This window comes from Lepidochelys kempii, chromosome 4, assembly GCF_965140285.1.
Source record: "Lepidochelys kempii isolate rLepKem1 chromosome 4, rLepKem1.hap1, whole genome shotgun sequence".
Lineage (NCBI taxonomy): Eukaryota > Metazoa > Chordata > Testudines > Cheloniidae > Lepidochelys > Lepidochelys kempii.
This window is the reverse complement of record NC_136383.1, coordinates 91456676-91481253: the sequence shown is the minus strand read 5'-3', so window position 1 is coordinate 91481253 and position 24578 is coordinate 91456676. Positions and strand designations below refer to the sequence as shown.

At 43.2% G+C, this 24578-nt stretch overlaps 1 protein-coding gene and 1 long non-coding RNA gene across 3 annotated transcripts in view; one reads left to right on the top strand and one right to left on the bottom strand.

Moving 5' to 3' along the window:
* LOC144930512 (uncharacterized) overlaps window positions 1–24578 on the bottom strand; it is a 71014-nt gene that overhangs the window by 44427 nt on the left and 2009 nt on the right. The window lies entirely within an intron of this gene.
* Window positions 18870–24536, top strand: LOC144930511 (sodium/bile acid cotransporter 4-like). The gene is made up of 3 exons (XM_078852566.1): window positions 18870–19371; window positions 20932–21142; window positions 23486–24536. Exons 1-3 carry the CDS (start codon window positions 18926–18928, stop codon window positions 23999–24001), a joined length of 1173 nt encoding a protein of 390 aa, XP_078708692.1. The 5' UTR covers window positions 18870–18925; the 3' UTR covers window positions 24002–24536.

Sequence of the window (24578 nt, the reverse complement as noted above, 5' to 3'; positions counted from 1 at the left end):
CCTCTTGTCCCTCTTCAGCAGCGGGGAGCACCCTTTCAGTGCACTGCTTCTTGTGCCACTTTCTCAGCACTGAGAACGGAGAATGGTGCCGGGGGGGGGGCACAGTGCCAGAGGAGCACTGCACACTGAGGCCGACGTTCTCGGTGCCGAATCTGAGCAGCTCAGCTCCAAATGCAGCTTCCATTAGCAGGGCCTTCAAACAAATGTCCTTGTCCTCTTGGGTTCATTGCCTGAAGCTCCAGCAGATTTTACACTTGTCCTTGATGTGAGCTTCCCCAAGGCTCTTTAGGCAGCTTGAATGAGCGTTGCTCACTGGCATGGGCTTATTGCAGGCAGCACATGGTTTGAATCCCGGGGACCGGAGCATGCCCTGTCCCTGGGACACGTCCCCTGATGGGACCATTATCTAACTTCACCAACTATATCTAACGCTAAGATTAACTAAGTACAAAAAAACAGTCAAATTCAACCACTGGAGAAGGCTTGCAAATGCGAGAAAGTTGTTCCAGCAACTGTCACAGCAGCAAGAAGGAACTGGCAGTGTGTGAGGCCAGCAGTGCCCCTTACACGGGCGCATGGATGTGGGGCACCAGGGAGAGCTAGAGCCGGCCCTACGGGCAAAACTTGGGGGGGAGAGGAATCTCTGGCAACAGTGCCCACAGCGTACACACACCTAACATGGAAAGGACAAGAGAAAGCACTCGAAGTTAAAATACAATGCCCTGTTCCAAACACTGGAAGCAGCCCTTGCGTCCTCTGGTTTTACTCTATTTTATAATTCAGTTACATGTTGTTCTGCTTCATTTCACATTTTCAAATAATTAGATGGTATTGTCTGGAATGTACACAACATTTTATATATTCATTAGAATAATATGATGATTTAACATCTGTATTAACGTTAGGCATGCTCCATTATAAAGGTTTGATTCTGATCTTGGATGAGTGAGGGAACATGCAGCAGTACACAGCACCACAGAAAAAAAAATCACCTATTACACTCGCACATATAATGCATGACTTCATTCCATGCAAGTGAGAGGATCAAAGGTCTTAATATTTCTTCCTGCAGCTAAAGGACTAATCATTAATGTTGACTCATAGCCATTCATAACATTTTGATATATTTACAGCTTAACTTCCACTGCTGATGGCATCCTTATTTGATTTTCTAGATTTTAGTTAAGGTCTGGGACAGGGACTGTCTCTTTTTTATGAATGGGGAAAGTGCCATGCAGACTTGTGGAGCTATATTTGTAATACCACCATCACATGTCAGGATTAAATGTTTTGTTAGCTTACTGAGCTCAGTATCAGTTTGATTCAAACCATCCAAAACATGAAATTCAATATTTGAGAAAGAATTCTGAATAATTTTTTTTTAAAATGCTCAGCATAATAAAGAATCACAGGAGTGAAAGAACTACAGTATTAGGTCAGTCCAAGGGACAAATCTCCCCCATCCCCCAAGCAGGTCATCTTGAAGAGAGCCTACGTGAGGGGGAGTGATCAGGATCTGGAGATGCTGCATGAGTGCTTCTGTAGAGTCTAGTTCAATGGGCGGTGGGGGGGAGCGGGAATTGAGAGTGAGCCACTAGGTGAGCTCTGTCAGTCGTGTGTGTGTGTGGGTAGGGTAGGAGCACAAGTAGTACAGAAATTGGTTCAGCTCTGAGGCAGGAGCAACAGCTGCAGAGTGACACTATTTCTGCTCTCCAGCTTGAGCGGGAGGACTGTTCCCCTTGAAGGCACAGCTTGGCCTCATGAGCTTTTCACCTGAGAAAGGATTTGGGCCTAAGAACAAATTGCTCTTAATTAAGAAGATACACTAAATTGGTCTGGAGAGGCTTAATTTGTGATGTGCACTGTCATGTAACTACCTTGTGTCACTCCACAGCAATCCCATGATAGAAATGAAGTACTTGGAGTGGGAACCCTGCCCAATCCTCTTCAAACTGGGGGATGAAGAAAGCTGTATGTAACAGGAGGCCATGAGGAGAGGCAAAGTGAAAGGTCCTTGAGGGCTCCAATAGAAATGCAGAGCTTTCTTCTCCCTAGGAAACCTTATTATTATTTGCATTAAAGTGGTGCCAAAAAAACCCAACCCCGCATCAAGATCAGGACCCCAATGTAGTAGGTGCTGGATAAACCCCCAGTAAGAGACAAATAGCTTACAAACCCCAAACAGCTTACAAGGTAATCAGACACACAATGAGAGAGAGAATTATTATCATCCCCATTTTAAAGCTGAGTCACAGATTAGCTGACTTGCCCACAGTCACACAAGAAGTCTGTGGCAGAGCTATACAGATATCCTGAGTTCTAGCCCAAAACCTTAACCACAAGTTCATCTTTATTTGGCCCTATGTGGATTATAAGTGGCCACCCCTAAAAGTCATTCTTTAGGTCAACACTCTATCATTGGGATCCCTTAATCACAAAAATTGGACCAGTCCTGAGCATTGTTTCCACTACTACACAACAGCCCTAGAGTCAATTCCCAGATCTGGTCTCTGTCTCTTGCTTTTTGAGCCAGAAGCACCAAAACAGTGCTGAAATTTTAGTGGGAACAAATGCCTTAAATCTCCAAAAAAAAGCATGAGTTCTACTTAAGCAGAGCATTCAAGATGAAGAAGACTTTTCTCACTTACAGCAAAATAACAATGTTTAGGTGGAAATGTATATTACACTCTTCACCATGGCGTCTAAGCATTTAATTCCCTAGCTGGCGAGTTCTTTATCTAAATTCTTGCAACTCTTCCCCACCCCCCATCCCCCACACACATGGTGGGGGGACGGACCCTAATCTGTTCCCTTATAATTCATTGGAAGTTTTGCCACTGACTTTAGTGGGAGCAAGACTGAACCTCTTTAAAATCCATAAGATTTTTAAAAAACAAAAAACATTGAGTTATTTTTCTCTTTTGTTTTTTGAGCTTTTAAATACACTTGGGCCATGTTTTCAAGCTTTTCTCCACAACCTTAGGGCTAGAAACTTACCTGTGTTTTTAAATGAAAGCTGAGATTCCCATATCATCACAGGATTCCTGGAGATGGGGCTTTATGAAAAACACCAAATATTGCAAGACTTGTGATAAATATCACAAGAGTTGGCAAATTGAGTCTTATTTTCTATATCTTAAAGCAGCTATAAATGAATCATTTTAGACATTTTCTAGGGTTATATCCAACATCCAGCCCATCAAGTAATCAGAGCTCAGATCCAAATTATTGAATTATAATATCCTAGATGAAATCTTATGAACAAGTTATAGTTCTGGTCATTTTCTGAGGAAAACAGACAGCCTAGCTTCAACCACCCTTATTGAGGTCCTGAGATAATTCTGCCCTAACCCCAGACAGAGGAACCTCTTGGATCAAAGCCTAGAAGCAAGAACTTGTCTTCCCCTTAATGAGCTAGTCCTACTCCTCCTTCTTTCTTCCAGGCACACTAGCGTTCTCAGGGCAGGTCTACACTACTAATTTACATTGGCACAGCTGCATCGATGCTCTAAGCTGATGGGAGAGAGCCCTTTTGGCTTAATAACTCCACCTCCGTGAGAAGTGGTACCTATGTCAGAAGAAGAAGCTCTCCGGCCAACATAACGCTGTTTACATGAGGGAGGAGGGTAAAGGTCAGTATAACTATGTCACTCACGGGTGTGGATTTTTCACAAGCACATCTAGGGTTGCCAATTCTAGTTGGACTTATTTCTGGAGGTTTCATCACATGACATAATATTTAATTAAAGATTAATCTTTAATTCCTGGAGACGCCAGGACAATGCTGGAGGGTTGGCAACCCTACCTGAGCAATGCAGATATACAAGTTTAGACCAAGCCTCAGACCCAAGGCATCCAGTTCCTTCCAGGCTTAAAACAGAGCAACACTCCCTATCCTAGTACAGTCAACCCTCTGTAACCTGCTTCATCCCTTTTATCTCCTTTTTCCTACCTACTTATTTCTTACAGCTGTAGTATCCTCCCTCCAGGCTTGACAGTCATAGCAGACACTGCAAGGGAGAACTGATTGTAATACCTATCTGCAAGCCAGATATTTAAATAATTTCTGTGCTGACCCAGAGTGGGAGGTTGGCATATCCTATCACATGCATCAAACATCCATATATGGGGTACTTCTTCAGTATCCAAAGGGAACAAATAGTTGATACTGTTATTCTGTTATTAAACCCTGAAAGATTTTAATCTTTCCTGTCACGAATCCAAAATGTTTAAAATATCTAGTGAATTGGTAATATCTAAAATAGATACATTAGATCCCTGTCCTGCAATAAACTCCACAGGAGTGTGTACCCCCATTGACTTCAGTGAGGGTTCTTGCAGGGTCAGGGACCATTCATGTGGATCCCTTTATAGGATCAAGGCTTTAGCTTCTTTCTCTGTCACTGTGATTGTTCTAGTCACATCACCCTTCAACTGGGAAATGTGTGATGCACATGATGCTGCATGATTCAAAGATTTTAAGGCCAGAAGAGAGCACTATGATCATCTAGTCTGACCTCCTACTTAATACAGGCCACTGGATTTCACCCAGTAATTCCTGCATCAAGTCCAAAAACTTCTGGCTGAGCTAGAACATATCTATTAGAATGACATCCAAACTTGATTTGAAGACTTCAATAATGGAGAATCCACCACATCCCTTGGCAAGTTGTTCCAATGGTTAATTACCCTTATGCGCCTTATTTATAGTCTGAATTTGTCTAGTTTCAGCTTCCACCCATTGGATTTCATTATGCCTTTCACTGCTAGATTAAAAAGCCCCCTATTACTAGAAATCTTCTCCCCATTTAGGTACTTATAGACCATGACCAAGTCTCCTCTTAACCTCGTCTTGAATAAACCAAACAGATTGATCATCTTTATTCTCACTCTGTAAGGCAGCTTTTCCAGACCTCAGACTATTCTTCAAGATTTTTTATGAACATATTACTATGTTTGTCAACATTCTTTTTTAAAGTGTGGGAACCAGAACTAGCCACAGTGTGCCAGTCATGGACTTATTAATGCCATGTACAGTGGTCATATCGCCTCCCTACTCCTAAGTAACATTCCTCAACTTATACATCCAAAAGGAAAGGAAATGTTTTGTTTAATAATAGGAAAATTCTTATATTCCCAGATATATTAAGGGACACCCATGACACTATTCACCAGGCTTCATCTTTGTTGCCTACAAGCCTGGCTTCTCTCCGTCTACTCATCAGAGCTGGGCAACATCAACTACAGGTTGACAACTCCGGCTAAGGTTTTGGACTCTCTCATCTGGAGGACAAAACTGGAGAAAGTTTGGGTGGGGATTCCTTTCCTCACAAGGCAAACCACGAAACATATAACAACTCAATGCCTGATTCACAAATACGAAGGAGGCATCACATCAATACTCTCTGCTATTCAAGACACAATTATCTGGCTTAACCATCTGTATGTAAAATTATGGTTGTTACTCTACATTTACAACAGCCATACAAAGAAGAAGAAAACCATCAGAACCAATGTCAGAACCATCAGACCTATACCCTTGCATGTCACCTTCTCGTGCTGAGAAGATTTATTCGGTTCCTAAGTTCTCAGTGCCCATGTCTGCAGGCTCCTCTAACTTTGATGGGGGTGGGAAGGGAGCCTTTCTCTTTAGGGCAGTTTTTGATGGAGTTGTCCTTATGTCTATGAGAGTGCCCCTTACTCTTACGGGAAGCCCTCTCCTTGGACTTAGCAGTCTTAGCTTCTGTTTCTGAGCTCGTGCTTGGGGGGGCACTGCCTGCTTGCTGAGAGTGATGTACATGAGGTCCCTGGCCCAGATCTGATTGGGGTCTCATTGCCTTCTCCATCAGATATTTTCTAAGTCTCAGTTCCCAACCCTCATGTGTTCTGGGGGGAAAGGAGCAGCAGATGCTCTACTTGGCAGACATGTGAGCCTCACCCAGGTAGTAAAGGCAGCACTGATATTTGTCCCTCACAGAAAAGGAGTAAGGGCAGGACACATAGTTTTTAACCTAGGACCCTGGGCATAATCCCAGACATCTTGCGGAGGGGGGGGGGAATTTCCCTGAGTGGAAAAGAAAAGGGGGAAAACACTATCTAACTATACTATGATAGACTATACTGTAAAATATTAAAAACTACTAAAAACTAACACATACAATATATTTACAGCAATAATGCAGTAGAAAGGAGCTGAGGACAATGAAGATTCTGATTCAGACCATGTGGCAGTAAGAAGGAACTGGAGAGGCGTCGGCCCACACCACACTTTATACTCCCGGTTCAGAGCATAAGGAGAGCAACAGTACATTTGTGGGCCAATGGACACTGCTTGTGAAATAATTCTGGACTCAGGTGCATGATGCACATATGTACCCACGTGTGGAATACACCTAGGGACCATCACCTGAAGAAGAATGGATATTGCTGCTTCAGTCCTCTAGTAAAACTAAGTGTATACAAACTCAGAAACAATATGTTCTCCTTGACTCTGGTGATGGGAAAGCTTTTCTGCTCTTAGATTCAAAATCAAGAGGATTGTTTAGGCAATTTGGAAATATCCTGGTTTATCACATTTTAATAGGTCTATATAAAACATACAAGTGTCTATTAAGACTATGTCATTAAGATAATACCTTCTAAAGCATTCACTATATATCTATTTAAGATGTTCAAGTTCCATATTTACTTCTTCTCATCTACGGTAGATTTTTTGAAAACTTTTTTCCTAGCAAAACATTTACAATACGTACTGACATGACTATTTTGAAGGGTTTTTTAAAATTTTGTTAATTCATTAATTGATTTGATGTTATCTGATTTTTAATTAGATTTTAAGGTCATTGGGACAGGGACTATATTTTTGCACTGTGTCCGTACAGCACCTACACAATGTGGTCCTGGACCATGACTGGGATTCCTAGATGTTATCAAAATACAAATAAATAACAACAAAATATATTTTAAATAGCCTAATTAATGAGGCTCTATAAAATATAGATTGGATTCACAGACAAATGTTATATTTACTTATTTTCGTGATGAGGGAACACCATTAGCAATCATCTCCTTTAATGCAGAAAAAGCCTCTCGTTGAAGGGGATGGTGTTACTTTCTGTAGGGGGCTTCTTTCATTTCCTGGGTTAAATTATTATACCATATCATGAAACAGATTCAGCTACAACTACTACTAAATCTACTTCTACATATTTTAAATTTAAGCTGGGCCACTGGACAAAATAACCCTTGCTCTGATTTGGCACTTTTCTGGCAGTACAACAAACACAGATTTTAAAGGTATGAAAGTAAGCCAGTATGAGACCAAAGACCTTCTCAAGGACCATCACCTGTTCAAATTTATCACTGAGTTTTCTGTACTGTCAGTCCATAATGTATTGCAGTTAACACATTAATTTGGTTTACTATCAGCCGATAATTATATAAATGGGATTTGGTCAGAACTAGTACCCATGTCCTGGTATATGTTAAAGCTTTATTTACCTCAATGTAATTTGAAATAGTTTCCTAAAGGATTACAACATCCATGAATGTGTCTATCCTCTAAACTGCCATTAATTTCAATTTAGGCCCTTTCAGTTCACTCATTTACTTGTATTTAGATAGATGGATTCTTCCCCTCTCCCTATGGGGTACAATTAATACCTTAGAAAGAAATAAATGGCCCACCTTGATTATCACTACAAAGGGTTTTCTCCACTCCCCCCCACCCCCACCCACTCTCCTGCTGGTAATAGCTCATCTTAAGTGATCACTCTCCTTACAGTGTGCATGATAAACACCCGTTTTTTCATGTTCTGTGTGTATATAAATCTCCTCACTGTATTCTCCACTGAATGCATCTGATGAAGTGAGCTGTAGCTCACGAAAGCTTATGCTCAAATAAATTGGTTAGTCTCTAAGGTGCCACAAGTCCTCCTTTTCTTTTTGCAAATACAGACTAACACGGCTGCTACTCTGAAACCTTAGAAAGAAATATTGTTCCTTGGGTCCTTTCACTTATTTCCCATTCTTTTTCTTCTTTTATTCCTGGACTGCCTTATGTATTTACAACAGTTCTTCAGAGAAATAGCAACCTTCCCCCCATCACACACATACACTTCTGTCTCTCAACAATTTTCCTCCTTTTCAGTCAAAGGAAAGAGTTTCAATTTCCCAGTCTTCTCTATTCACATGCCATTTCCTTTTTCTGGGCCCATCCTTGATTCCTGGTGTACCCAAATGTCTCCTCAATTTCAACAGAAATTTAGTATGGTGGAGGAATGAAGGAGTCAACCCTTCCACCTTACTGCATACTTTGGACTGATACCTCTCCTAAAGAGACAGTGGTGTTCAGTCTGTTGGAAAAAAGGTTGCCTCAGTCAAGTCCCTCTTTCATTTGCATGTAACACTCATTATGAAGAGAATTATGCCAAATATTTATACTGTATTGGATAACAGACTGACTTTTAAAACTGAGTGTATTTCTTCAGAAGAAAGAAAAGGAGTACTAGTGGCACCTTAGAGACTAACCAATTTATTTGAGCATAAGCTTTCGTGAGCTACAGCTCACTTCATCGGATGCATAAGGTGCAAAATACAGTGGGAAGATTTATATACACAGAGAACATGAAACAATGGGTGTCACCATACACACTGTAAGGAGAGTGATCAGGGAAGATAAGCTATTACCAGCAGGAGAGCCGGGAGGGGGGGAACCTTTTGTAGTGATGATCAAGGTGGGCCATTTCCAGCAGTTGACAAGAACGTCAGAGGAACAGCGGGGGGTCGGGGGTGGAATAAACATGGGGAAATAGTTTTACTTTGTGTAATGACCCATCCACTCCCAGTCTTTATTCAAGCCTAAGTTAATTGTATCCAGTTTGCAAATTAATTCCAATTCAGCAGTCTCTCATTGCAGTCTGCACATCTACCAATGTGATATGTGCCATCATGTGCCAGCAATGCTGCGCTGCCATGTAAATTGGCCAAACTGGACAGTCTCTATGTAAAAGAATAAATGGACACAAATCAGACGTTAAGAATTATAACATTCAAAAACCAGTCAGAGAACACTTCAATCTCTTTGGTGACTCGATTACAGACCTAAAAGTGGCAATTCTTCAACAAAAAAACTTAAAAAACAGACTCCAACGAGAGACTGCTGAATTGGAATTAATTTGCAGACTGGATATAATTAACTTAGGCTTGAATAAAGACTGCGAGTGGATGGGTCAAAGTAAAATTATTTCCTCATGTTTATTCCCCCCTCACCCCCCACTGTTCCTCAGAAGTTCTTGTCAACTGCTGGAAACGGTCCACCTTGATTATCACTACAAAAGGTTCCCCCCCCCGCCCCCGCTCTCCTGCTGGTAATACTCACCTTACCTGATCACTCTCCTTACAGTGTGTATGGTGACACCCACTGTTTCATGTTCTCTGTGTATATAAATCTCCCCACTGTATTTTGCACCTTATGCATCCGATGAAGTGAGCTGTAGCTCACGAAAGCTTATGCTCAAATAAATTGGTTAGTCTCTAAGGTGCCACAAGTCCTCCTTTTCTTTTTGCGGATACAGACTAACACGGCTACTACTCTGAAACATTTCTTCAGAAGCAGGCAGTGATGTGAAGAGAGATGAGGCTGACTGAATGTAACTCTATTTTTTTTGGTTCTCCTGGACTGAGAGAGGCATTGCTCATTACCTCATTTATTTTATGAAGAATTTTCATCCTTATCCGGTTGATAACTCGGCTCTAGATTATGGATTAGATCAAAAGCTATCAGAGAAGATAGTTTTAAAGCTGATGTTATTTCTATTAAAGTTGATTTAAACAGCTCCAACATCAAACATCTGAGATTTTATTTAAAGGGCAACATGAATTCCTAACTCCCTCAAGCTACTTCTTAATTTCTGAAAAATATCCTTGATGTAGCCTTTGAGTACATATTACTAATAACAGTTAATACAATGCTAAAGGTACAACTGTCTCAACATTTGTCATCTAGCAACTAAAGTGTAGGAGTATTCTATATCCCACCCTGAAGCCAGATAGATTCACTTCCTGGAGCAGAGGCTTTTTCACCCTGTGCTGATTCCTGACATACTTCTTTATTTCATTTTTTAAAGTTGTGGAAACATAAGGCATTAAAATCCTACAGGCTCAATGCTGCTCCCAATTAATTCAATGGGAATTTGGCTATAGACTTGGAAGGAGGATTATGCAGTTCTAAGCATCTGAGGCTAAATTATAACATGTTGGAACACTGGCACTTGGATCACAATGTTCTCATTTGTTGATTAATGGTCTTCATCATAAAGAAAAACACTGAGCAGTGGATGTGCATTAATTATTATTTCTACTGTTTATTACTTGTATAGCACCAGCAGAATACTAGGTGCTGTATAGCAAGGCAGGACAGCAAGATCCCTGCCATAAAGAGTTTACAGTCTAAATAGACAATGTACAAACAAAGGAAGGGACAATGTGGCTAAGCAGAGACGTTAAAACCCTTTTTAGTTATACAAGTTGTGTCTCAAGTTTTCCCCTTCTCCCACAACCTTTATAATTAAATTGTATCTAAAGCTTATGAACATCAGGACATTTCTCTGTAGGGGGAAATAAGGACAGACCAGAGTCAGATAGGTCTGTTGGAAGAGGTGCAGTTTGTGAGAGGAAATTGAAGGAGAAGAGGACAGAGGCATGGTGGATTGGGTAAGAGATGAGAGTTTCAGGAAAAGAGATGATGTTGAAGTGAGCCTGGGAGAGGAGAGAGGGGGAAGAATGTGAAGGGATGGTTATTCTTGCCACCTGGACACAGTGAGAGAGGGAAGGGAAGAGGAGAAGGAGTTTTGGGAAAGCCAGATTGCGTGAGTTTGAAAGAGAGGACAAGGAGCTTGAGTTTGAGGATGGAGGCAAGGGGAAGTCAACAAAGGGATTTGAGGATGAGCTAGGGTTGGTTGGGAAAACAAGCTAAGTGGATGATTTCTGTAGCAGCAGCATTTTGGATGAATTGAAGAAGGGCGAGATGGGACTCCAGAAAGGAGAAGGTCGCAGTTCTGGAGACAATCAGGCAGCAGTGCAACTATTAAAAGGGTTGCAGGTAGCAAGAATGTATATTTTGAAGCTGTGTTGCAGAAATGTTAACAGTAAAATACTGGGATAGTGTACTGGTGTCCTGCTTTCCCCCTCCAGTGGTTGTATGTGCAATTAGGTCTCTGGATTAGGGTATTATTGGTGGTGGGATAAAAAAAACAGACAGATTTTTTAGATTTATATAGGAAGAGCCAGCAGGATTAAACTGCAGACTCAATATAAGGGGAGAAGAAAGAGGACTAAAAAAAATACGCATAGGTTGGAAGCCTTTGGGCTCAGAGAACTATGGAATTGACAGTAGTAATGGAGACGGGCAAGAAGAGAAGTTTGGGGGGAGAGAGGAATTAAGATGTAGCCAGTTTGCTTAGTGGTGGACAGTTGCGGATACGTTATTTAAGGAGAAAAGGCATGGAATTAACCAAGAATGTGTCTCTTATCACCCTGATCACTTTGCTTCTCTGTTGTATCTCTTTCCCCAACTCTCTGTCTGTTTTTGCCTTTTAGAGTGTACACTCTTTGGGGCAGGGGCCATGTCTTCCTATGTATTTGAGCAGCACCTGTTTTATGTGAGCAATAGGAGGCTATTTTAGGAATAATTTGTGCTATTTAATGGCACAGCTCCAGGTTTTAGTACCTCAGCCTGTCTCAAGTACAGATTCTTATTCTGTCTTATTCTGGGCTACATTCTGATTTTAATTACATCAGTGTAAATCCAGATTAACGTATTTGACTTCAGTATTGCTAACCCTCTGTAAGTACCTAAGGGTCAGAATATGCTCCGTTACATCAAAAATAACAAATTAAAACTCTAGCTGTTTGAGTCTGATGCACAAGTTGTAAAGTGTCAAATTGATAATAACTGACACTTTGTGTTCACCATTCATTGTCAGTTTGGGCTAGATCGGGGTTCTCAAACTGGGGGTAGTGACCTCTCAGGGGGTCACAAGGTTATTACATGGGGGGTTGCGAGCTGTCAGCCTCCACCCCCAAATCCTGCTTTGCCTCCAGCATTTATAAGCGTTAAATAAAAAAAAAAGTGTTTTTAATTTAGGGGGGGGCGCACTCATAGGTTTGCTGTATGAAAGGGGTCACCAATACAAAAGTTTGAGAAACACTGGGCTAGATGGCAATGCAAAGTAAAGTCACTTCTCACACTGCTGTCTGTGAGAGAGGGGCATGAATCAAATAGATTTATAATTCATGAAAGGAAAGCACCACCAGCTACAGAGGCAATCATGAAAGAATACCCAAAACAGTTTTCCTTCAGCAACATGTGTTCTGCTACACTGTATTCTGCCTTCCGGTAAACCAGAAGAGTAATCTCATACTCAAAAAGATAATATAGGCTAAAGCCACAAATAATAATGGGACACATGCTATCTCTACACAGGTTCTACCATGTAGGGGACTGGAAACTGTAGGTTTCTACTCATGGAGTTTTGTCCCAATATGTTTATTCCCCTAACAATGAAGATTTCAGTATATCTACAGGAGGCCGGGCCTCTGCATAGCACACTGGGCTTCCTCTTTCCTATGGCAGCACAGCTCACTTTCTAGATAAAGCAAAACTCTACCTCAGGTGTGGCTTGCAACTGTGTACAGAGATTTACTGCTAGTCTGGCAACCAGCATCATGTGGACAAGTTTTCACAGCAAACAGAATTCTGCCCAGACAACAGGGAAGCATGTGATAGGGAACAGTGGTTCTACGGCTCATCTCCCTCCCCACCACTGGGCTCCAGGTCCCTTAAACTCTCAGAGCCCAACCCCCAATTTTGGTGCATTTTGGTACTCTCCACATAGCAGAGAATAGCATATGTCCCAACAAAACAGAGTAAGCGAACAAGAGATGTTTACATACAAAAGAGGGTTTATTGGTTGATAAGGGCAATTAGCAGAAACCCAATTTAAGTGTATGAGATTATATTTCCCATGTAGGATCTTTAATGAGTGTGATGCCCACTTATGGAATATGTTTGTTTAAGAGTCCTACCAAAGTTTTTGGATAGAATGAAAAATAGTTTTTCAGGGTGCAAGACTTCCAATTCTATTTCTTACATTGTCTTGATTTTGAATTTTATTTCTATTTAGAACTAAATAGAAATTAACTTAAAATATCTGAAGACTGACCATGTGTGGCTGAAAACTGGGAATGACTGTTTTCATAGCCCTTGTGATGTCAGCCTGACAACTGTGTTTTGTCCCAGTGTTTGTAAAGAACACCACCTCCTGAAGAAGTCATCCCCAGCAGAACAGGTAAAAGTGACAACAAGCTAACAGAATGCAGATGTCTCTCAAGGACTCATCCCCCACAGGCCTGTCACCTGTCAAGACCTTCTCTCCCAACCTCCAGCATGAGACTATAAACCAGCCCACTCTAACATGTCACATCAGATCCACATGGAGTCAGAGAATTACTGAGTGGTCAATGCTGACAGCCTATAGCAGCTCAGCTTCCCCACCACCTGCAGATTCTGGCAGAAAATACAATAAAGAGGTTAGATAGTTGGAGGAAACTGAAAAGGGACTAGAGAGTTAGGAAAGTACAGTTTTCTCTCACCTACATGCTCTTTAACATGTCCTAGTTTTCAAGCTGAAATAGCAGAAAGGTGGTAAGGGGAAAGTGGGCATCCTTTGCTTTCTCATCCCCTCTCCAGCTATCTATTTTAGGGTTTTCTATAGTTTTTGTCATCATAGTAACTAAGTGTTTAGATACTATGGTGATGTAAGAAACCCTAAGAACCCCTCTTGCCAACACTCTCCTGTGTACACCTCACTGACAGCCACCACAACCAAGCCCTGCCACAACCATGTGACAGGTGTTGAACAAAAGTTAAGTCCAAAAACTCAGGGGTAAAACCCAATTTCCAAGAATGTCCATATTTAAATGTAAAGTGGAAACCTGGTGGCATATGCGCAACAACCAAAATTTTGTGTTGTTCCTGGAACACATAAGATGCTTTCACGGTCCAGTGTGAGAATCAAGTGACCCAAAGTCCCTTTCACCCAGGTCTCTCACTTGTTAATACAATATGCTAATATCTGAGTAACTGGCAAAGCTTGTTTAGCATGTTTCTGGTGGTATACTCAGCCTTCATTAAAAGGCTCTCCTTTCTCTGGTATCAAGGCTCTGTATCTTTGTTTCAAGTTACATTAAGAAAAGACACACACTTCCTAATGCCTGAAAAATTTCAATACCATGGATGGTGTTATAAAGTGGATTTATGTCATTTACATTCTGCTATAGAATTCAAACCTCACTAAAGAAAAATGCAGTCAGTACCATGGCTGACAGGTATCATAGGCCAGGGGAGGCTGTGCCTCCCCAAACAGCCTGGCATAGCCCTGTCAATGCTCTACCCCCGAACCCCTCCTGCAGTTCCTCTGTGGTCCAGGTTGGCTGCCGCTTGCGGTGCTGGAACCACCCCACTCGGCTCTCCGGTGCTCCAGGGCTGGAGGTTGCTCAGGGGCTGGGGGCGCTGCAGCTGTGCCACCCACCCACCCACCCGGTGCTCAGGGGCTGAGGTCTGGGGCATTGGGACCGCACTGCCGCCCAGTGCTCCAGGGCTGGGGGCGCTCGGGTGGCTCGGGGTAGGGCCAGGGCCACAGGAGGGAGTGCTCTGGGCTCCTGCAGGTGAGGGGGGCAGAAGTGGAGGGGGAGCAGAAGGGCCTCGGGCAGAAGGGAAGGGGCCAGGGCTAACCTCCCACAACGGCCGGTTCACCAGCTGCCCATGGTCAGTGCCACTTATAAAAAACTGCACCTACTTTATAACACTAAATTTACAAGAAAGTATTTCCAGGGCACCATTTTGCCCCACAATTTTCAAATTGGATTTTTTCCAGTTTATAAGAATTGGTTTAAAAACCACATATCCATTTAGAAAACATTTACCAATGTTTTTTAGGGTCGGATGACCAATTTGTCACTCCCTGTAAAAGAGGTCAGTCAGTGTCATTTTCTCCCTTGAAAGAAAATGGATAATTCATGTATCTAGCTTACATACTAATACAGTTGTTGTGGTAACATAATATGAAACCCTGAAGCAATTTAAAGAGACTACGCCAAACAGAAAGTACAAAGGCTGGATAGGCCTTACTGTACCTTCTAGGTATAAGAATACTTTTCATTTGCTACATACGGTGCCAATGCTGACTGTATAGGGAATTAATAAAACACAAGAAGTTAAATTCAGATCTGGCCTAAGTAACTCGGTTTATCTACATGGAAGTCAATGGTACTGCTCCTGTTTAAACCAGAATTCAATTTGAATCTTAGTTCTTAAGTAGCTCGTATAAATTTTAAGAAATATCTTGTGTTTATTTGTTACAATACACCAGAACCCTCTTACAGCTACATCATGTTTTTTCCATAAGCTGAAGTTCTCAGTAACTGGAATCAACACAATGTAAGGCACTGAAACAATTTGAGATTTTCATTCTTCTTCGCTGTTAACAGAGTCGTCATTATATCCAAGTTCACTGTAAGTGGATTGCACTATAATTGATGCAAAAATATCTTTCTGTGAACATGCCTGGTTTTAGGAGTCATGTTCATAGATAAGAAGGGCAGTTCTCTTCTGCTCTCTTCACTGCCTACTTGATAACCAGCCTGCTTTTGCTCTTTGTGTAACTTATATTCTGTTCATAGGTGCCAGAAGAGAAACTATATAATGGGTTACTAAAAAAATAGAGGTATAATAAGTGAGGAAAGAATGTGGTGTGAGTATATAAGGGTAAAAATGAGAAAGACACAGTATATACTAAATTTGTGAGCAATCTAAACACACTGTAAAAATTTTTCAGTACAAGTAGATTTGCAAATTATTTAGTTTCAAACAATTCTGTTGGCTCTCAAGGCCAACCAAACACTGCACTTCAGTGTTGTCCCACCTAAAAGCATATATTGCCTTGTTTTACCAACAAATTAAATCACTGTCTGGACTAGGTTGTAGCTGTCTGTTTAACACCTATGATACAACTCATCCTCTCTCCCTATCCTATCTTCAACTAAATGACCAGGAAAAGAAAATAGAATAAAACCATTCACAATGGTATTACTACACTGTAGTACTACACTGTATCCATTACTTTGTCCCCTGGTGGTATACCAAATCTTATCCCATAATTTGGTAATTATGGATTTAACAAATGGATGGTACTCTATTGCTTCTATTGGGTCACTAATAGTGTCTGCTGGAATATTAGGGGTTTGTTGTAGGCCTAGCTGTGTGCTTCTTTAAGAGCAGTGAATGTCTCCACTGAGACAAGTAGTGCAATCTGAAATTTTGGAATGTAAGGCTCAGTTAGACTCCCATTTTACTTTGGGTTTTCAATTTTTGTGGAGGTACTCTTTTAACAGTTTTGGACTGGCAGACAGAACTCTAAGGAAATTTCACAGGAGGCTCCAGGACTTGGATGTCCTGGAAGACTCATTCAATGACAGACTAGGGACAGATTCCAACTAGCTGTGGAACAATATCCGGGGTGGAAAGGGGCCCAGGGCCCAAGAGAATTTAAGATGCACAGACTTGGGGTGGGTGGAGGTGAAGACTATTGCTGGAGAAGCTTAGGACCAGATGGCACAGGCAGTGGGGATTTAAGTAGCTTGGGACCTGGCTCTAGCTGCCCTCTATCCATTCTTGTGTTGGAATTTTGTGCCCCACCATGTTATGCATTATGAGGTTTGATCTGAGACACCCCATAGTGCACAGCACAGTAGTGCACTAAATTTAAAAACAAAAGGCAACAAAGGAGAGGGCACCTCATGTGATAGGCCAAACTCGGAGGCAGCTGGTCCCACCAGAGAACCACAACATGAAGCATGGACAGTGGCACGTCCAAGCCTTTTGTGTAGCGGAAGAATCCTTATCCCTGAGGCCCTGCGTGGCACTCGACAAAGCATGAAGCACCACAGCCCAGACCACCCACAGAGGCTCCTCTTCTCTCCTTTCCTGCATGTCCTTGTCTCCCAAGTCCTATTTGTCTTTTAATATGGCATTCTGTTTTTTAAAGAAACAGACAACATAAAATAATGAATAAATATTAAAAAATAAGATATGAGAAAGGTGGCAATTTTTAAACACCATTTTAAAACCCATCTGACGCCAGTAAATTAGAACAACTTTGGAAAATTAGGTTTTTCCTGTATACATTGCTTGAGTGATGGGTAAGAGAGATCCTCACACACTGATGAAATCCTGGCCCCACTGGGTTTGTCTACACAGCAATTAAAGACCTGCAACTGGCCTGAACCAGCTGACGCGGGCCAGCCATGGCTGTGCCATGGGTCTTCTATTACAGTATAGACATACCCATCGAGATCGATGCCAAAACTCCCATTGATTTCAGTGGGCCCAGAATTTCACCCACTACATTTAGAAACCTTCATCCACTTAAATGGAATGGACAGGATAGGCCTCTGTCACCTTCTGGCTGGTGCGCTGTCACTTGCATATCATATAGACCACTTTTACTAACAGATTTTTTGGAGTGTCTAGCAAAGGTCTCTCCTCTAGGCAAATCAAGAATAACATCATAAAATCTGTATAGTATTCATCTCTACTCTATAGATTCCAGGGTTATTCTGAAAATTACATTGTGAGGCTCCAGTTTGGAAAGCAAGAGGGGGAGTGATCACCCCTATCTAGATCCATGCAGCAGTAGAAAACCATGTGATTTATTGCTATTAATTAATTCACATAGTTTCTTGGTTAAACACAGTTTGTTCTTTGCTCATTATTGAAGCCCAGCATCAGCAGAAAGTGGCTCTAATTTGACCTGGCTAAAGAGCTTTTCATCATTCCTCACCCATGCCACAGCTTTTACTCAAGTACACTCTTTCCATTAGTGGGAATGACCTTGGACCTTCCTTGAATGTATCAAAGGTAAAGCTGACGTTGCTCACTTAGGAGGACACTGTGATGATCAGCTCATTTTGCTTTAGGATGCTGAGCCAGATTAACCACCAAAAATCAGAAAATAATATTAATATTAATATTTAACGGTAGACTGTTGTTGTTTTTGTCATGAGCATGCTTGGAGTGAAACTGAAATGTGTCTGCTCATAGTCCATCCCTCCAAAAGTCTCCTGTCAAGCCTTTATCAGTTGAAAATATTTGTTCGACTTCTTTGGGGGGGGGGGAAATAGTGGACAAAGGTGACCCAGTGGATACCACTTGCTTCTCTTTTCAAGCATTATGGTCTTTCACAAGAGACTACCAGACAAAATAATCATAGCACAGGGTTTGTGTTTGTTTTTCCACTAGACCTGCAATAAAACATTTTTTATTATTGGTTGACTGCTGACATGGAGCATGGCACCATGACAGACACAAAGGAAGACATGGGCCCTGCCTGGAGTAGCTTCTTAAGAGGATGTCTGTCTATGCCTGTGGGTTAAGTGTGTGACTGAATGCACCCTATATAAAGCAGACACAAGACACACTGGATACAAAAAAACAAGCATTCTTGTGTAAGAGACAGAGGGAACCTAATGTAGTGTGCGTATACTGGATGCAGTGTGTCTAGCTGTAGGTGCTCTATTGTGTAGGGCAGATTAATTCAGTGTGTGTGAATGAGGGCTGTTGTGCTTGGCTGTAAGTGGAGGTGTTTAGGGGGTGGGGAGGAAGGGTCTGAGGAGGGCTAAGACGTGCCCGTGCTTCAGCCCAGTGACTGACTGACTGACTGTCTCCTCAGCCTCTTCACTGCCTATCAGTCCCCACCTTGTGGGGCCTCCCGGCTCCTCCAGTGCTTGGGCAGGCGATAGGGACCTGGCAGCTTCTGACTAGATGCTCAGCTGCTGACTGCCAGGCGCGCACACACAGTGCACAGCCATGGACAGCTCCTGGGTGGAGAACGGGACTCTTTCCCCCTTCGCTTCGCTCTCCCCGGAGCCCGAGAACAGCAGCAGCGGCAGCCCCAGCCCCTCCAGCCGGGTGCCGCAGGCAGGCAGGGGGCCGGGGGGCAGCCCCCCGTTCTGGGACACCCCTCTGAACCAGGGTTTGAGCGTGTTCGTGGGGCTGGCGCTGTGCACCACCATGCTGGGCTTGGGCTGCACCGTGGAGCTGAGCCAGCTCGGGGGGCAGCTGCGGCGGCCGGTGGGGGTGCTGCTGGCGCTGCTCTGCCAGTTTCTGCTCATGCCCCTGCTGGCCTTCCTGCTGGCGCTGCTCTTCGCCCTGGACGAGGTGGCAGCAGTGGCCGTGCTGCTGTGCGGCTGCTGCCCCGGGGGGAACCTCTCCAACATCATGTCCCTGCTGGTCGACGGAGACATGAACCTCAGGTACCCAGCCGGCCGGGGCCGCTGCCGCCGCGGCGCGCCCGGCTCATCTCCCTCCCCGGCGGGACAGGCGTCGCTCCTTGGCGGAGGAAAGGACCCGCAGAACGCGGTCCGAACCCCGCTGTGAGAGGGCGGCAGCCGGGGGCCTCGGTGTGCCGGGGCGGGGGTGGGAGGAAGGGGCAATGTGGATGGGCCGGGGGTCACTAGCAGTGCGGGGGGGTGGATGTGCCGGGGAGGGGGTGGGGTGGGAGGAAGGGGCAATGTGGATGGGCCGGGGGTCACTAGCAGTGCGGGGGGGTGGCTGTGCCGGGGAGGGGGGGGTGGGAGGAAGGGGCAATGTGGATGGGCCGGGGGTCACTAGCAGTGCGGGGGGGTGGCTGTGCCGGGGAGGGGGTGGGGTGGGAGGAAGGGGCAATGTGGATGGGCCGGGGGTCACTAGCAGTGCGGGGGGGTGGATGTGCCGGGGAGGGGGGGGGTAGGAGGAAGGGGCAATGTGGATGGGCCGGGGGTCACTAGCAGTGCGGGGGGGTGGATGTGCCGGGGAGGGGGTGGGGTGGGAGGAAGGGGCAATGTGGATGGGCCGGGGGTCACTAGCAGTGCGGGGGGGTGGATGTGCCGGGGAGGGGGTGGGGTGGGAGGAAGGGGCAATGTGGATGGGCCGGGGGTCACTAGCAGTGCGGGGGGGTGGATGTGCCGGGGAGGGGGTGGGGTGGGTGGAAGGGGCAATGTGGATGGGCCGGGGGTCACTAGCAGTGCGGGGGGGTGGATGTGCCGGGGAGGGGGGGTAGGAGGAAGGGGCAATGTGGATGGGCCGGGGGTCACTAGCAGTGCGGGGGGGTGGATGTGCCGGGGAGGGGGGGTGGGAGGAAGGGGCAATGTGGATGGGCCGGGGGTCACTAGCAGTACGGGGGGGGGTTGCTGTGCCGGGGTGCGGGTGGGTGTGGACGGTGAGTGCTGCGGGAGGACTCTCCGTTTTACGGCTGTTTGAAATATTTGCTATTTTATAATCAGGTCTGTGCCAGCCTTTTGGTGCCCCTGTTCCGGGGCGCAGCCTGTGGGTACCGGGACAGAGGAGCCGGTTTCAGGATCTCATCAGGGGAATTTTGGGGGGACAAAAAGAAGTTGAGCTCTTGCGCTGTCTCCCGCGCTGGCTTTGGGAGATGGGGGGAGCCCAACCCATGCTGATTATTATCTGTTTGTGCTCCAAGACACGCCACGGCATGCAGGTTTTACATGCAAAAATATAATTTTCTTTTCACAAAAAACACAGCTGGCAATACCCCTCCCCTTCCTAAAAACCATATTCTGGCCAATATCCAATCTGCTCGGTAACTGAAGGGAAATTCTTGCAATCAAACAGCTACTTGCGCCCTGGGCGACTCTTGTCCGAGCTCCTAGAGAAGGGTTTTGTACAATAGGTTTGTGGCTCGTTACACGAAATGGATTTGTACCGCCAGCTCTTACTGGAGCCCGAGGAGGTACTGTTCCCCCCACCCCAGCAGCTGATGGAAGAGCGGCTCAAGCTGACCCGCCGCCTGTTGTTCTGTCCCCTCCCTCCTGCAGTATTATCATGACCGCCTCATCCACCCTGCTGGCCCTGCTGCTGATGCCTCTGTGCCTGTGGATATACAGCCGCGCCTGGATCAACACGCCTCTGGTGCAGCTGTTGCCCCTGGGGGCCGTGAGTCTGACCCTATGCAGCACTTTGCTCCCCATCGGCGCAGGAGTTTTCATCCGCTACAAGTACACAAGGGTCGCCGACCTCTTGCTCAAGGTAACAACAGCTGCGCCGGGTCCCGCTTCTACATACACAGAGGCGCTGAGCACCACTCGAGAGCAGGCCTCTGGGAGCTCCTTCTCGCTAGGGTGGTCATAGGGGTGTGGGGAAGGGCTTTGCTTCTGGGAGCCGCACCATAGGCGCTGCTGCTTTAGGATACAGAGTGCACATGGTCTAGTTAAAGGATAAGAAAAGATGCACATGGGGGAAGATTTAACAGATCTACAATAAAGAGACGGGTCAAGCTTGCCAACCCATATAAATATTGCCCTACGTCGTGAGTACTCCAAAGAGTAGAGGAGCCAGCATTAAGAGCAGCGTGCATGGTATCTGTTTTCATCAGGACAGCATGTCAGTGTAGAAACTGAGCACTTCCCTGTATTGTACTGATATCACTCAAATCATAGTATTAAGGCTCATCACATAAACGCCTGTAAACCCTCAGGACTTGCTCTGAATTCTAAACATAATCTCTCTCTCTGTTTTCCAAAGAGGAAGTATAAGCGCCCATTGTGGTCAACTAGTAATAAAATACTGCCGGTGGGTGACTGATTTCTGTAAAACAGTTATAGGCAGGATTAGAGTTGACTACAAGTAACGTTTTGTTAAAAAACAAAATTGCTCCCTCACAAAGACCAAAGGATGAAACACTATTTCCCTACAGTAACATTAAATAAAAGGTAAGGTAGACAATGCCATTTCTTCGATGCAACAAGAGCAGATCAAATCACAAAAGAAATGCTCAGTATATTTCTAATTATCAGATAACATTGCTAAGCATGTGCTTTAAATAAATAATGTTATATATATAATCAGGTACTATATCCACATTAAAACTAGTAGCTTCAGTCCCACATGCAATAAAATCAGTAAATTCCTCACAAAAATAGTAACAGGAACAACTACCTTAATTTGGAAAAATTAAAACAAAAAGATAACAACAGTTATTGTTTTCTAAGTTATTTCTTTGTTTGGAAATATACAAATTTTCAATAAGCATTTTTCATCAATTGTGGCACCACCAATTTCTATATTTCTAACTAAACCTTCAGCATACAAGCAATTTGTATGGCAGTCAATAAGAAAAATAACATTAAAGTACATTTATGTGCATGTTATTTGAAAATAATTTCGAAGGTTCAACAAAATAAACAAAGGTACCAGGATTTTACCCAGTGTTTTAGGGAAGGATGAGGACAACTAAAAAAAAAAAAGGTCTCACTGAACAACAGAAATGTACAATCCTATTATCTTTAGCTAACATTACCTGCAAGGAAGGGGAAGAGAAAGGTTTCAGGAAAGGGAATTCATGGGGATAGAAAAGTGAAACTACTAAACATAATTACCTGACTGAAGTACTATCACAAAAGTCTTTAAACATATATTTATGTTGAAAGCAATAATTGTGAAATGAATATTTCTGTTAAACAAAATATGGAAGTTAAAACTTAAGGTAAACTTTCAAGCAAAACATGCTCAAAGGTAAAGCAAAGGCACTCAGCACACACAATACTGCAAAAATCAAACAATGGCTGCAGCATGCACAGAATACACTAAACTAAAAAGACCCAAACTCTAGGCCCAATCTTGCATCAATTAAAGTAAATTATATCACTGCCATTTAATTCAATGGGATCAGACCTTATCTCAGAACTGGTACCATCCTTTTTAACTGTCAGTTTGGATGGTTTATATCTCCTTTAGGTTTAAACTTGACATACACATTGTTAGGCAAGATGAAATTTCTTTAAATAGTTTATCCATTTACCCTTTTAAGGTAATATTTTAAAGTATTATAGCAAAAATAAGACTTAGCTTCATTTTCTTTTTTAAATGAAAATTTACACACATTAATACAGATTGTTACTGTCTTTCTGAGAAAGTATCTCAGTTATACTGTTAAAAACTAATTAAGAAACAGATTTCTTCCACCCTTATTCACTTTGGGCCTGATTCAAAGCCCACTGAAATTTTGGATCAGGTCCAAGGTAAGAAAGGGCAGCAGAATCTGTCCATCAGTGGATAGTTTAAAAGAAGCTCTATGTTAGAAATGCTAAAGGTATGACAAACTCAAGAGCATTTGGGATTAAGCAGAGTGGTCTTTTCAATGTCCTTCAATCACATTTTGTCTGTTCACTATTCATATAAGGAAAAGCTTCCACTGTAACAGCTGCAATAAAATGTGCTGATTTTTAAAACAAATATATAGTTTAAATTCTTTCCTTGTTATACTATTTTAATATTTGTGTATGTAATTAATTTGCTTTTAAACAACTCTAATGTAAGTTTTCCCTTCTTTTTTCTCTGACATATCTGATTGTGATTATTCATTATTGCTAGGTTTCCTTGTGGTCCCTTTTAGTGACTTTGGTGCTTCTTTTCATTCTGACTGGCACTATGTTGGGACCTGAGCTGCTGGCAAGTATCCCTGCCTCCGTCTACATAGTAGCACTCTTGATGCCCTTAGCAGGCTATGCCTCAGGATATGGCTTAGCTACTTTATTTCACCTGCCACCTCATTGCAAGAGGACAGTGTCTTTGGAAACAGGATGTCAAAATGTCCAGCTCTGCACGGCTATACTAAAACTAACCTTTCCACCACATCTCATAGGAAGTATGTATATGTTTCCCTTGCTTTATGCACTTTTCCAGGCTGCAGAAGCAGGACTTTTTGTGTTAGTGTACAAGATGTACGGAAGAGATACCTATAAACAAGATCCCCTAAATGAAGATGAAGACACAGATATTTCTTACAAGAAACTGAAAGAGGAGGAAATGGCAGACACCTCATACGGCACGGTGACTACAGAGGAACACAATTCTATTCTGATGGAGACTGCACAAACTGCACTGTAGATGGACAACAGTCAGAGCAACAGAAGGGGACGCTTGAATTACTAATAGTATATGGTATTTGCAATATGTTTTCGGAGCGAGTAAAACAGGCAGCTGGGGTACTGACCAGCCTCGATAATCAACCGAACTACTCCCAGTGTATAAGATGACCATACCTTTATTATTGTGCCAGTTGCGAATATTTCCTCAAACATATAGCCTTATATGTACAAAAATCAATGTGATGCAACGAGATACATTTACATCTTCATAGGAAGACGCTCTTTGGTGAATTAAGTAAGGCAGGGACCGATACCAGAAACCAACGAAGCATTTTGTAGGAAAGGGTTAATTTGTGTATCAATGGTGTGAACAAAGGAGCAAATTAGATAATATTTGTAAAGTGTCGTTCAATTTCATGCATCCTATTAGTTGTAAAAAAATCCTGTTGATTGTTCTGATTATAAATGTGTGGAAAAGATGAATTAACGCTGTATTAGTCACCAATTAAAATCCCTCCAAAGATAACTAAAAATTAAAAGGAAGTGCAAGTAACGGTCTAGTTTATCTGGAGATGTATCTAGCAGCGATTTATCTG

Coding starts and splice junctions, on each gene's coding strand:
- LOC144930511 (XM_078852566.1), top strand. CDS start 18,926: ATGGACAGCTCCTGGGTGGAGAACGGGACTCTTTCCCCCTTCGCTTCG. Junction 19,372..20,931: donor GACGGAGACATGAACCTCAG/GTACCCAGCCGG, acceptor TCCCTCCTGCAG/TATTATCATGACCGCCTCAT. Junction 21,143..23,485: donor TCGCCGACCTCTTGCTCAAG/GTAACAACAGCT, acceptor CATTATTGCTAG/GTTTCCTTGTGGTCCCTTTT.